Source organism: Sorex fumeus, unplaced genomic scaffold (assembly GCF_029834395.1).
Source record: "Sorex fumeus unplaced genomic scaffold, SorFum_2.1 ptg000015l, whole genome shotgun sequence".
Classification (NCBI taxonomy): Eukaryota; Metazoa; Chordata; class Mammalia; order Eulipotyphla; family Soricidae; genus Sorex; species Sorex fumeus.
In genome coordinates, this window is record NW_026606072.1 from 15935503 (window position 1) to 15950173 (window position 14671).

The 14671-nt window shown below is 41.3% G+C and overlaps 1 protein-coding gene across 1 annotated transcript; it reads left to right on the forward strand.

Annotated features, from left to right (window-relative positions):
* Positions 1–1649: 1649 nt before the first annotated feature.
* PLK2 (polo like kinase 2) lies at positions 1650–7641 on the forward strand. The gene is made up of 14 exons (XM_056112013.1): positions 1650–1945; positions 2613–2720; positions 2865–2981; positions 3178–3307; positions 3564–3651; positions 4106–4201; positions 4310–4508; positions 4623–4770; positions 5114–5211; positions 5532–5661; positions 5904–6144; positions 6261–6390; positions 6622–6732; positions 6855–7641. Exons 1-14 carry the CDS (start codon positions 1685–1687, stop codon positions 7044–7046), a joined length of 2049 nt encoding a protein of 682 aa, XP_055967988.1. The 5' UTR covers positions 1650–1684; the 3' UTR covers positions 7047–7641.
* Positions 7642–14671: the final 7030 nt, after the last annotated feature.

Sequence of the window (14671 nt, forward strand, 5' to 3'; positions counted from 1 at the left end):
TTGACAATTTCTAACTAGAGATTTTTGTAAGATTAAGCAAGGCATTTAAATATGCTAAAAAGACGCCCTCCACACAAACATCACAGTATTGTGAACATAAACAGGTTAAAAAAAATGTGTTTCTAAATTAACAATCCGAGTAGTATTATCTGGAAAAAGAGAAATAATTCGGTAATTCACTCGCCTATGGCAGCCAACGAGGTTTACTGAGTGTTTTACAGACAAGTACTCTGCACGAACCGTTTGGAGACGGGAAGGAAGAGTTTGATTGCTAACCCATTAATGAGCGCCAGGAGCACTTTTTTTTTTTTTATTAGTGAAGCACCATGAGGTACAGTTGTAGATTTACAAATCTTTGTGCTTGGGTTTCGGTCATACAATGATCAGATACCCATCCCTCCACTAGTGCCCATTTTCCACCACCATGGATAATATCCCCCCAACCCCCCATCCCCCCCTGCCTCTGTGTCAGGACAATCCCCTGTGTTCTCTCTCTCCTTTTGGGTGTTGTGGTCTGCAAAAGAGGCATTGAGTGGCAAACATGTTCAGTCCATAGTCTACTTTCGACATGCATCTCCCCTCCTGGGAGGATCCTCCAAACACCCTCCATTTGGTGCTCCCTTCTTTATCTGAACTGTCCTTTCCTCTAGAATGCCGGACTGGCCACTAAGCTATGGAGTAATCCTCCTGGTGCTGATCTCAGCTATTCTTGGGTATTAATCTCATATTCTGTTACTTTATATCCCCCAGATGAATGCAATCTTTCTATGTCTATCCCTCTCTTTCTGACTCATTTCGCTTAACATGATACTTTCTATGTTGTACCACTTGTATGTAAATTTCATGACTTCATCTTTTCTAAGAGCTACCACCCCGTCCAAGAAGGCCCACAGTAGCCCTAACCACTGCCCACTCTGCTCGCCAACGTGCTTCTGGAACATTCCGCGAGGTGGCGCGCTTGCTTCCCCGTCTGCAGCCGCTGGGAACCTTCCGCAACACGCCAGTTCTCACCCCAAGGTGACAGGCCCCACCGCGGACCACAGGATGCTTGCTCGCTGCGGGTGATGGGCGTGGGACCACCAAGAGGGTCACCGTTGGCGGTTCGTGCAGACCCCGCCTCCTGCAGCAGTGCGCTCGGACACCCAGCGCTGGCGACGAGCATCACCTCCCCACGTGGGGTCCCCGAGCCCCGGGCGAGCAAGGCGGCCACGTGCGCTCGCGGCTGGACTTTGGGGGACGCGGGGTGGCGGGGGCGGTGCGGAGGGGGACCGCTGCGTCGGAGGAGGGGGCGCGGGGATCGGACAGAAGCGGGGTCCGAGTAACCCTCCCCGCGCCGCCAAGCGCGAGGGGGTGGGTGGGGGGCGGCGCCTGGGCGAGGCGACGCGCGACCCCCTCGGGCCGACAGACCCCGCCCGGAGTCCGGAGCGCGGGCAGCCGAGCGGCTCGCCCGGGGCCGGGCGCGCGCGGACCTGGGCGGCCGGCGAGGGGCGGGGCCGTGACGTCGCATCCCGCCGGAGGCTCCGCCCCGCCCACCCGCGCGGCTATAAAAGGCGGCGGCGCGCTCGCACTCGCACAAGTGGACGGAGCCGGCGGCGGCAGCGGGTGCGGGGCGGCGCGGCGCGGCGCGGCGGGGCTCGGGGGTCGGGCCGGCTCGCAGCGGACGGGCTGGGCGCGGGTGGTGGCCATGGAGCTCCTGCGGACGATCACCTACCAGCCGGCCGCCGGCACCAAGACGTGCGAGCCCGCCTCGGGCAAGGCCGGCGGCGGGGACTCGAAGAAGAAGCGGGCGCAGCAGCCCCCCGAAGACGCGCAGCCGGCGGCGCCGGGCCACGCCGGGGCCCCCCACCATCACCACCACCACTCGCACCCGGGCGCCGAGGTCTCGAGGATCATCGTCGATCCCAGCACCGGGAAGCGCTACTGCCGGGGCAAAGTGCTGGGCAAGGTGACGAGAGCGGCGGGCAGCGGGCGGCCCGCGCGGAGGAGGAGGGAGGGACCTCAGCCCCCCCCCCGCCCCCCCACGACGACCCCCGACTCGGGCTGGATCCTTCTCGGGGGTCCTGGCGCGGCGGCGGCTGCCCACCTGCCCCTGCGCTGGCTTTTGTGCGCGCTGACAGCGCTGGGCATTTGCATCCCGAGCAGCAGCTGGCAGCCTCCTGCCTGCCCCCGCTCTGCCACCTCTACCCCCCAAAAAAGAAGAAAAAAAGGATCCGGAGGCCCGACGCCACGCGAGGGTTTTCTCCATCATCCCTCGCGCCCTCCACCTGCTCCCCGGAAAATTATTCCTCGACCAGTCTCTTCGGATTTCTTATCAGCCCGACCCCAGCCGCCCCGTCCGAGCATAGAGCTCCCCTTGCACCAGGGAGAAGGGAAATTGCATCGACTGTTTTCAGGAATGCTTTTCCCCCTTCCCTAAAGGAGCATTAAAAAAAAAATTGTCACCCCGCCGCTTCGCCGTCCCCGTCTCATATTTGGATATTTTGGACACAGCCCTCCCCCCACTCACCCGCACCCTGGTTTTTCATTTTGCTTTTTAAATACAGGCGGTCCTTTTTTTTTTCTCTCTCTCTTCTGTCCCACTCAATTTCGTCACGGCTTTTGTTTCCTTTCAGGGTGGCTTTGCAAAATGTTATGAGATGACAGATTTGACCAACAACAAAGTCTATGCTGCAAAAATTATTCCTCACAGCCGAGTAGCTAAACCTCATCAAAGGGAAAAGGTGTGTATGACTACTGAGTAAAGTATTTTCTTTGTGTGCAGGGATGGCCCTTCCCTCTTAAGAAAATGTCTTCTGCATGTGTAAGCACCAGCTTTTCAGAGGGTGAAGGTAGGCTGAAAAGCCTTCTCTTGCGTTTTCTTCTAGATTGATAAAGAAATAGAGCTTCACAGAATTCTTCATCATAAGCATGTTGTGCAGTTCTACCACTACTTTGAGGACAAAGAGAACATTTACATTCTCTTGGAGTACTGCAGTAGAAGGGTAAGAGTTCACTGTTATTCCTTTTCCCCTCCGAAAAAAAAAAAACCCCTTCAGTTATTCAAATTGCATTTTACCTGGTATTTAGTTGTGGAGCTGTGCATTCGTCTGCAGCCTATACTTTCACTCATAATGTAAATGGAAACCGCTGCTTTTGATCACTGTTGTGACAGATTTTCTTTTCCTCTTCCTCTCCTAGTCCATGGCTCATATTTTGAAAGCAAGAAAGGTGTTGACAGAGCCTGAAGTCCGATACTACCTCAGGCAGATTGTGTCTGGGTTGAAGTACCTTCACGAACAAGAAATCTTGCACAGAGATCTCAAGCTAGGTAAACCCTGAACTCCAAAGACTTTAGTATTATACTGGGAACTTTTTTAACTTTAACTCTGTCTACATATTCTTAGCATGTAAATATGCGGAGAATATTTAGCTTCTAAATACGGGATCTAGCTGATGCAATCTCACTGTTGAGTGGTAACCTTAATATTAAACAAGTGACTGCCTTTTTTCAAATTAAATGTGTGTATGCTTGGTTAGAATACCTTTTCCAAGAGATTCAAGTTTCGGTTTGTTTTATCTTCCAGGGAACTTTTTTATTAATGAAGCCATGGAACTGAAAGTCGGGGACTTTGGTTTGGCAGCCAGACTGGAACCCTTGGAACACAGAAGGAGGTAATTATCAGAGATACGTACGGTACTAGAGTTTTGTGGACATCAAATGTGTCCTTAAGATTTTCTAATTAGTGTTTTAGAGACAATTGATAATAAAATGTTTAAGTCATAATTGTGTTCACCTAAGGAAATATTTAGTGCCCTCTATGGACTAGACAGAGTATCTTACAGCTCAAAGTTGATTATAAAAGAAATCTATCTGATATTTGCCTGAAATGTATAAAAATGGCTTACTGCCCTGGTTCTAGTTAAACATACTATCATATGGGCTGAAAACCTTGCATATGCGTTTATCAAGTCAGTTTGTTAAATGTCAGTTGTTCAAAATCCAAAATCAAGATATTCCAAATAGCAGTCCAACATAATACTTTGCCAGGATTTGCCCAGAGAACTAAATCTTAAATAAATAAATAAATAAATAAATTCCAATGAGATGTCATATTTTGCCTTTCAGAACAATATGTGGTACCCCAAATTATCTCTCTCCCGAAGTCCTCAACAAACAAGGACATGGCTGTGAATCAGACATTTGGGCTTTAGGTTGTGTAATGTAAGTACATGCTTCAAATGATCACAAAGAAAATTTGGATTTAGATTTTTACCACTGGAAAGGAGTTGCTTTATGATCAGTCATAATGAAGTGGTTTTTTGCATGCAGGTATACGATGTTACTAGGAAGACCTCCCTTTGAGACTACAAATCTGAAAGAAACCTACAGGTGCATTAGAGAAGCAAGGTATACAATGCCATCATCATTGCTAGCTCCGGCGAAGCACTTGATAGCTAGCATGCTGTCCAAAAACCCGGAGGATCGTCCCAGTTTGGATGACATCATTCGGCATGATTTTTTTTTGCAGGTTGGTGTGTTTCTTACTAGTGTGCTTTTAAATTTACTTTTAAATTTAAACTTATCTTTTATTGAATTGCAATTATCTAACAGGTTACTCAAAGTGTTCTCTGATACTCCACAGGGCTTCACTCCAGACAGACTTTCTTCTAGTTGTTGTCATACAGTACCAGATTTCCACTTGTCAAGTCCAGCTAAGAATTTCTTTAAGAAGGCGGCTGCTGCTCTTTTTGGTGGCAAGAAAGACAAAGCAAGATATATTGACACACATAGTAAGTTATATGACTTCTTCCCCTTTTTTTGTATCCAGTGTTGTACTTAATTTGAGAAGTCAAGAAATGTATTTCATATGGGCATAAATTAGTTAGGTGTGCTTGTGTACTATTGACCTTCTTATAACCTAGTAAATCTAGACTCTTATTGTCAGCTTTTTTTTCTCATGTGCACTAAAGTGTGCTTATCGCATAATTGCCACTGATGGCAGTGATAAAAATGCTGTTTTTGCCTTGGATGTTCATAAGTGGCTTGTTAATGTAAAAGGAGGAAATATGACTAGCTCTGTTCCTATCTTGTTAGGTTACACTAATGCTCATAATTCTTCTCCTTGATTTGCAGATAGGGGGCCTAAAGAAGATGAAGAAATTTACAAGCTTAGACATGATTTGAAAAAGACTTCAATAACTCAGCAACCCAGCAAACACAGGACGGATGAGGTATGCTGGAAGCGAAGAGAATAGAAGCACTTCACATCAATTCTTTCCTTTGTTAATTATCTCTTGGCCTCGAACCATCACAGTTCAAGTGCGATCTCTCTTTTGCTTCCCCACACCACCCCGGCTCCTTAAAAAAGGAGAGACGCTTTTCTTTTAACAATTCGTGCAGTTGAGTTACCTAATAATTTTCACCTGGCTTGTGGCCATTGGTTTTCGATGCACTTTCCCAGCAAGTGCCACAATCTCATCTTAACCTGCAGTTCTCTGCCTTGAATAAATCTTGGGTGATTGACTCCTTGCCTCGCTCTTCTCTTTTCCAGGAGCTGCAGCCAGCTAGCGCTACAGTTACCAAATCTGGAACACCTGCAGTAGAGAACAAGCAGCAGATTGGAGATGCCATTCGAATGATAGTCAGGGGGACTCTTGGCAGCTGCAGCAGTAGCAGTGAATGTAAGTGTTTGTCAGTTGCGTTTTACATCTTAAACTATAAATGCCAGCGCTCAGTACTGAATTATTGAAATCAGTTTAGCATTTTAATGAGGAAAAACCAGAATTGGAGGAACTGGAAAAAAAAAAACAGGGAAGAATTTGAATTCTCAGGGTAGAATCAGTGGCAGAAATTGAGTGTCTCCTAAAGTTTTAAGTTTTAATTATAAATTTATAATGTTTTATGACTTTCTCTGGCTTTTCAGGCCTTGAAGACAGTACCATGGGAAGTGTTGCAGACACAGTGGCAAGAGTCCTTCGAGGATGTCTAGAAAACATGCCCGAAGCTGACACCATTCCCAAAGAGCAGCTGAGCACGTCCTTTCAGTGGGTCACCAAATGGGTCGATTACTCTAACAAGTACGGCTTTGGGTACCAGCTCTCAGACCACACTGTCGGCGTCCTTTTCAACAATGGTGCTCACATGAGCCTCCTTCCTGACAAAAAGTAGGTGTATCCAATTGATAACGTCTTGTCATTTCATTAATCTTTCACAAAAGAAATCTGAAAACACTGACTAATTGCTTTTTTTCCTCTTTTCTCCCTATCACTGCTGTTTTTAGAACAGTTCACTATTATGCAGAGCTTGGCCAGTGCTCTGTTTTCCCAGCAACAGATGCCCCTGAACAATTCATCAGTCAAGTGACGGTGCTGAAGTACTTCTCTCATTACATGGAGGAGAACCTCATGGATGTAAGTACTGTGGCTCATGGAACAGGGATATTTAAAGTGTAGTCTACACACAAGTAACATCTGCACAACATTTAAGCCTGTTAGAAATGTGCAGCCGCGTATGTCTTAGGCCAGATTCAGAACCTGACTGAGGGAGATGGGACAGAAAACTCTAGAACTTTTTGAAGCTTCTTTAAGAATGAGAGGCACATCACAAAACCTTTATGGGCACTAACTCGCATTCTCTTCCAGGGTGGAGACCTGCCTAGTGTTACTGATATTCGAAGACCTCGGCTTTACCTCCTCCAGTGGCTAAAATCTGATAAGGCCTTAATGATGCTCTTCAATGATGGCACTTTTCAGGTAAATGGCCCCTTTATGTTTAGACCATAAAAATATTTTTTTTTACCAAGTTAATTATGGACAACATTTAAACATTCTTGCATATTTAGGGAGACCTAATGTCTGTGACTCCTTTTTTAAAGGTGAATTTCTACCACGACCATACAAAAATAATCATCTGTAACCAGAATGAAGAGTACCTTCTCACTTACATCAACGAAGACAGAATATCTACCACGTTCAGACTGACAACCCTGCTTATGTCTGGCTGTTCATTAGAATTAAAAAACCGAATGGAATATGCTCTGAACATGCTCTTACAAAGGTGTAACTAAGGACTTTTTAACGGACCCTATGGGACTCCTCTTTTCCACTGTGAGATCTACAGGGAAGCCAGTCGAATGACCTACAGCATGTTGAAGAAGATGGGCAGGTGGTGGTACGAAAACAGTGACAACAATTCCTCTGTGGCCTGCTGACTGGACAGAACCGGAGCAGACTAAGGCATACAGTTTTTGACGCTGGACAATCCTAGAGTGAACCAGAACGCAGTTTGCCTTTGTGTACCTGTTTTTTCAAGGTTTTTCGGACATTTTTGCAGAAAGTTGCATTGACTCTTAACTTCTCTCTGTTGAGAGCATTTCAGACAGAGGACATGGAACTGTGAATATACTTCCTGAAGGGGAGGGAGAAGGGAGGAAGCTCCCATGTTGTGTAATTAGAGCAGCTTTTGGCTGCGTAACTGTGAACTATGGCCATATATAATTTTTTTTTTTGGTTAATTTTTGAAAGACACTTGTGGCTGGAAAAGTGCATTCCTTGTTAATAAACTTTTTATTTATTACAGCCCAAAGAGCAGTATTTATTATCAAGTTTTTTTTATGTTGACCATTTTAAACTATTGGCAATAAAGAGTATGGAAAACCCAAACTGACGGTGTCTTGTCTGGCATCACATATCAACAAACTTGATCGTGGATTCATGGCACTTTTTGGCATGGCATTGAGTGTAGGAGCATTCCAGAAAATTAGATCTTTGCGTTTTCTAATAATAGCTTCTAGGAAATCATTCTTTAATACCTGAAACATAATCATACTGGGTAGGTCTATTTAAAGAAGAGAATATCGCAAAATTAGCAACTCTTGTTACAGCTGAAATATAGGGCTCCTATTGAACCCCAAACCTTCCCTCTGTCATATTTCCTCAAAACTCATTTGGCTTGTCTCTTGAAGTATAATATAGTATAAATCAAATCTGTGTTCTAAAGTATCAGTAGGTACAGAAAGTTATTCTTAAGTTGGAAAAAACTGTAATGCATCAACTAAATGTATTCCTCAACTTAAACCTACTTCAACATTTCTAGTGCTTCTAACAGTACTTGTATATAATGCTAGTAGAGAGAAGCACAAGTGATAAGTCATTTTCCTTTTGGTCATGGTAGAGTAAGAGTGGTAGAGCTTTAAGTTCATCTCTTAACCTGTCAAATTACCCAAAAGGTAAATTAAAGGTTTTATTGTATTGATAGGTTTATTCCAACATATAAAAAGCTGCCCATGCTTGGGTCTTTGTTCAGTGGTTTAAGGCAGATTTTTTTCTGTATGTTTGTATTTTAGGCCACACTCAGCAATACTCAGGGCTTACTTCTGGCTTTGCACTCAGTGCTCCGTCCTGGTGGGGCATGGAGTGCAGGAGATTGGACCTAGTTCAGCTATGTGCAAGGCAAGCACCCACTTTATTATCTCCCTGATCCCCTTATAACAGTGTCTTAAGAAAACTAGAAAATTACATTACCTAGTATGTTACATACCTGAATATGCAAGAGTAATATCTACTTTGGGAGGAGACAAAAGTTTATTTCCAAATCAAATTAAACACCACACCCCAACATTTTTGAGTTTTGCGGTATAGGATGGTCGATTCCTTCCTCACTTCAAAAGTGCATGCTTATGTAATTTTACCTATATCAAGCTACTGTGTTCCGCATTCAGGACCTGGCACGAAGTTTACAGAATGAATGCTAGCCTCTCCCTACCCTCAAGGAAGTTACAGGAGAGGAGGTGATAATGTACATTTGCCTATTAGTCTTATGGGTGCTATGATACTATGATAAAGGTATTCATTGGGTGTTGTGGGAACCTAGAATAGGAATCATAAAGAAGAAGCCCTAGGCATAGGGTGCTTAGAGAACAGATTCCAGAGAAGGAAGTTCTTTTTCACAGTATCTTGAAAATTGGGGCGAGGGAATGTGAATAATAAGTAGAAGTGTGAGTTGGGGGTGGGTGTTACATGCAATGGGAATAGTCCAGACAGATGTCTGCTCAAGGGTGAGTCTGTTGTCAAAGTGAGCCTGAGAGTCTGGAGTAAAATAGGGACAATCTGAAGAAACAGCTGTACTGTGTCCTATGATACACGATTCCAAAGCATTTAGGTTGCATTGAAGACATTTAGCTGCACTGTACTTCCCAATGGAATTTATGAGTGAACTGGAGTTTCAACTGTACAAGACTCATTTGGGAACACAGGCAAAATGGATGGGGGATAAAATGGAGAAAGACAACATAAGCAGTAAAGAGATTAATACTGTGATCTAGGTGAGAAAAAAATTTAACGAAAACAGCAGAGTTAAACATTATCTCCTTGGATCCATCTGCTTCATTTTAACCCCCACCGGAGGCCTGGTGCATGGTGGTTGGATAGTGAGTGAATGAATAATGATGATAGGTTGGGAGGAACTTAGAAGGTTTACGTTAGCAGGATCTGGTACCTGACTGAAAATGGAACCTGAGGAGAGAAAAAAATCTGGGGCAATTAATGAAAGGAAATGTGATACTTTGCGGGTTATTAGCTGAAAGAAATTGAAAGCATAGGTGGAATAGCCTGATATTCATGGAAATACACTGAGGTAAGGACATGTTTAATCTGACCTGTATGAGAATGCCAAATAGATCTAGAAAACCGTTGGCGACACAAGCCAACATTTCTAGAAAGAGCAAGAACTGGAAGTAACCAGTTTTGGTATAATATAATAGGGGTGCAGGATCGACATGTCATGCACTTTCTATCTAACAGCGTACTTTTGCTACTGAGCACTGTAGCACTGTCCTCCCATTGTTCATCAATTTGCTGGAGTGGGCACCAGTAACGTCTCCATTGTGAGACTTGTTACTGTTTTTGGCATATCGAATACATCACGGGTAGCTTGCCAGACTTTGCTGTGCGGGCGAGATACTCTCGGTAGCTTGCCAGGCTCTTCGAGAGGGATGGAGGAATCAAACCCAGGTCGGCTGCATGCAAGGCAAATGCCCTGCTCGCCCTACCCGCTACTGAGCACATCTCTACAAAATATAATAGTGTTGTTAAGGCCAGGGAAAGAAGGACACAAATAAATTATTCTCACAAACCTGAATACCATAAAAACTACTCCAAAATAACAAAAAAAATGTGCATTTGTGTATGTGGCGCTAAGATCAAAACCTAGGGCCTCATTCATGCAGGCATGTGTTTTGCCACTGAGTCTCACCCATGGCCCCTATAGACGTACTTTTAATTAATACTTTTTTTATAAAGACTTTTATTATTCATCCTAAATCCTGGCATATAAAAGTCAATTTTAAAAGATAGACTAGTTTTTCAAGGTATAAAAATGGCTACATTTGTTAAAGAGGGGATTGCAATAAATCAAATTCCAGGTTTATTGATAATGATTCTTTTTATATCTTAATTCATTCAGTTGTTCAGGAATGATTTCCAAATGCAACCTTTGTTTTCGAGAGAAAAAATACCCAGTGGAAAAGCTTTGAAATCAGTACTGAGTTCAAATTCCATTTCCACCATGTAGTAACAATGTGATCTCAGTAAATTCCTATCTCAGGTTCAGTTTCCTCATCCTGTGAAGATTAAATGATAATGAAACACTTGCACACCAAAGGCGCTCAATCAATATTTGCTCTCTTGCCTGCTGTTTCCTTGCCTTCTTTCACGCCCATAAAACCAGTTACCTTGGTTACCTAGCAAAGAAAAAGCTGACTCATTCTCGCCTTCCCTCTCCCTTCTGTGTCATAGTCCAGTCAGGAATGCAAACATCACTTTGGATATTCAAAGAGAAGGAATTTAATGAAGATTATTGGTTATAAAAATGACAGATGGACTCAGAATGAAGGCATTTTATAGCACTTTTATGCATGAGTGTCAGGATATTTCTAAGGTTCGAAATAAATTCTTCTACTAACCTGTAGTTTCTATGTTGTTTTTCTTTGACTTGCACGAGATTCTAGTGAACATATGCTTAGATTTATGTGTTATTCTGGTGCTTCTATATGACTGATTAACTTTAGTAATGGGAAGTATCTCTTTTGTTTGAAATGCTATATTTTGATATTAGAGAATGCCAATTAAAAAAAAACTCACACATGTAGTGTTGTAGTATTGGAATTGAATGCCATTGTTCATCAATGTTCGGAATTCAGTTGAATAGAGTATAGCTTTTACTCCAAGAGTAGCATTATAGTACATATACATATAAACTAGAATGGCTTTTAATGATTGAGGTAAAATAACCATTTCTAGGTTAAGATAAAAATAAATAAATTTACTCAGCTATTTCTGCTATGAAATGCTTGATTGATATTTTAACTCAGCCATGCAGGAACTGATTGATATTTTGACCCAGCCAGGCAAGAATGACTCAGGAATACAAAAAACAGGCAACAAGCCTCAATAAAATAAAATCAACAATCACTCTTTGTACTGATTTGAAATCACTGAAAGCAAAATGACCTTTAGAGTTGGAATCTTAGACTGAACATGCCCAAAGAGTTTTTCTGGAATACTGATTGATTATTTGATCCGAACGGTTCTTTTATTATATAGGAAACATTTGAAAAATGCAGATTATGTGAGTTTAAATTTAACTTGTAAATTTTGTTTTGTGGTGTGGATATACCTAGGAATGCTTGGGTGACCATATTATGTGATGAAATTTGAACCAGAGCCATGGCTGCAGATGCATGCTAGGCAAGTGTACATTTTTTGTTGTTGTTTTTAAACCATATCTGGCAATGCTCAGGGCTTACTTCTCACTCTGTGCTCAAGGATCTGTGCTCTGTTCTCTGAACACCTAGTGGGCTTGAGGGATTATATGGGGAGCAGTTGAAATTTAGTCAGCTATGTGTAAGGGAAGTGCTTTCCCACCTGGACTACTCTCCAGCCCCAAGTGTCTTAAATTCTGAATCATCTTTCTGGCTTTTTAAAAGTGGATTTAATTTTATTTTTAAATTTTTGGTTAAAATGCAGAATTATGTGAATTTTAGTGAACATTATATCTATATAGAAGATGGTTAAATATCTCAAAAACTGAAAAAGAAGAAAAACAAAATCCTAACAAGTAATATATCCACATAGAATAGAATGCAGAGAAGTTAATTTGTGGTCACTTGGGAGACGTTTAACAGCCAGTTCTTTTGTCCTATGTATGGAGAAATCCATTTTGTTGCATTTGAAGATCTATGGTGTAAATACTTTCAGCACAGCTGATTTAAAGCTACCAGTATGATGTCTCTGAATGTGTATTTGGAAAGAATTACCTGGCAACTCACATTCAAGTGTGTATCCACATACAAATACAATAGAAATAAATAGCTTCAAGAAATAAGTAATAATATAATGTAGCAAAACAATTAGTGCTGAGTTTTGAATATTCATTGCCTTTGTTATTAAGATAACTGACTTAATTGTAAGTTTTATACTTTAATTTTTAATAATGGCTGTGTTTAATAACCAATTAGCTTACACAAATTTTGAATATTTAACTGCCATTTACTACTACCTTGTATAGACTGACTCCATAACAGCAATGGTAACAACTCAACATAGGGATGAGGACTTTACAGGCTTGGAGAAATAGAAGATTAATCCAATGTTAGGAATAATTAATGGGGTTTGATAAATTCCCTTGACAGACCAGAAAATATCTTAGTACATTGCTCTGTTTCTGTATGAAAACTCTTTCAGCCTATGCTACAAATAAAATTGTTTAGATGTCATAATAGTCTCTTTTGTGGTAAAGAATCTTTTGTCACTATTGAGCATATAAATTTTTAAAATAACCAAAAGCATGAAATTAAAATTTTCTGTTAATGAATCTCTACATATTAGACTTCATATTAAAACTACATGTTGCTACTTCAAATATACTAGAGCATTAGTACTATAATCCAAGTGGAAAAAGTGAAATTTAGTAAATTCAGTTGATTTAAAACTTGAAGATGAAAGATGAAAGATGAAATCTTTTTTTAAGATTTAGTTATTTATTAATTTTATTGAACCACCGTGACAGAGTTACAAGCTTTCATGTTTGGGTTACAATCACAATGATCAAACATCCATCCCTTCACCAGTGCACATTCCCCACCACCAATATCCCGGTATACCCCCCCTTTCCCACCCTCCCCCTGCCTCTATGGCAGACACGATTCTCCATAATCTCTCTCTACTTTTGGGTTTTATGGTTTGCAATACAGACCCTGAGAAATTATCATGTTGAATTCTTTATATAATTTTATGTACTGGCCTAAGGAAGCTAGGTTATATACATTTATTAAGATCCTACTACATATTATATGCTTTTTCACTAAATATGTTTAGACAACTAGACAATAGTGTTAAAAAGTACTAACAAAGTCAGTGACTCAGGTACCATCTGGAAAATGAGGATGAAAGAAGCATTGAGGAAGGCTAGAAAAACTAGTATTTTACAGACTGACTCATAATCAATTGCTTGTAATTTCCACTTGGAAGTATATGGTTTTACTAAACAGTGACATGATTTTATCCTGCCTTCAAAGAGAAAGGACTTAAACAGAGGTACAGTTTTTGTGTCAGATAAGAGTGATTTCCTTCAATTCAGGTAAACCCAATTAGATAAATAATTGACAGGAAAAAAAAGAATGAATTTAAAAAGTGCTCTGAGAATTTAAATTTAGATCTCACAATTTAAAACCACTTAAAGTATTCTGTAGAGTTCAGTGAAACTTCTTTGGATATGAAAGTTTACACATATCCATAACTTGTTTGGTCAATATTAACTGAAATGCCAACACTACGTAAACATACAAAGATGTCATTCCCATTTATCTAGGAAAGGAAGTTATAAAACAATCTTCTAAGTTGCAGGTTCAATCAAGGAGTTTTATCTGTAACTTATGAACACAGTCAACTTAATGATGCATGTAGAATTGCAATCATATTGATATATTTTATTGGATTAGCTAAGAATATAAGGTAAAAATACAATAATATCAAGCATATAACAGCTGATGTTCTCATTTATTTATTTATTTATTTATTTATTTTTCTTTTTGGGTCACACCTGGCGATGCACAGGGGTTATTTCCTGGCTCTGCACTCAGGAATTACTCCTGGCAATGCTGGAGGACTATATGGGATGCTGGGAATCGAACCCGGGTCGGCCGTGTGCAAGGCAAACGTCCTACCCACTGTGCTATTGCTCCAGCCCCCTATTTTTCTTTAGTGATGCAAATATCATACTATATAGCAATATAAAATTTGCATTGAGCTTCACAGAGCTTTCCTCATAACAGTTATTGGATAAGAGTGATAATTGCTGCTTTGAAGCTCTCTTTTAATAGTAATGGAGAGAAGAACAAAAGCAGGGATATTTGGCTCCCAAATATCATCCCTGATATTTGGGAGCCATAAAACAAAAAAGAAAACTTTTATCGTATTAGTTGAGTATTTCTAGTAACTAGTAGTCAAAAAAGGTTTTTCTTTGCTTTGGTTTTTGTTTTTTTGTTTGTTTTTAAAGGTAAAGGTAAAGGCCCTCCCGTTGATCGTCGATTTGCTTGAGCGGGCCCAGTAACGTCTCCATTGGAGACTTTGTTGTTACTGTGTTTGACATATTGAATACTCTTTTGGTTTATACCTAGCAATATTCAGGGCTTAC

Excerpts from the sequence above, each read along its gene's own strand:
- PLK2 (XM_056112013.1), top strand. The coding sequence starts at position 1,685 with ATGGAGCTCCTGCGGACGATCACCTACCAGCCGGCCGCCGGCACCAAG. Across the intron at positions 1,946-2,612 it reads GGGGCAAAGTGCTGGGCAAG|GGTGGCTTTGCAAAATGTTA; the intron begins GTGACGAGAGCG and ends GTTTCCTTTCAG. Across the intron at positions 6,733-6,854 it reads TCAATGATGGCACTTTTCAG|GTGAATTTCTACCACGACCA; the intron begins GTAAATGGCCCC and ends CCTTTTTTAAAG.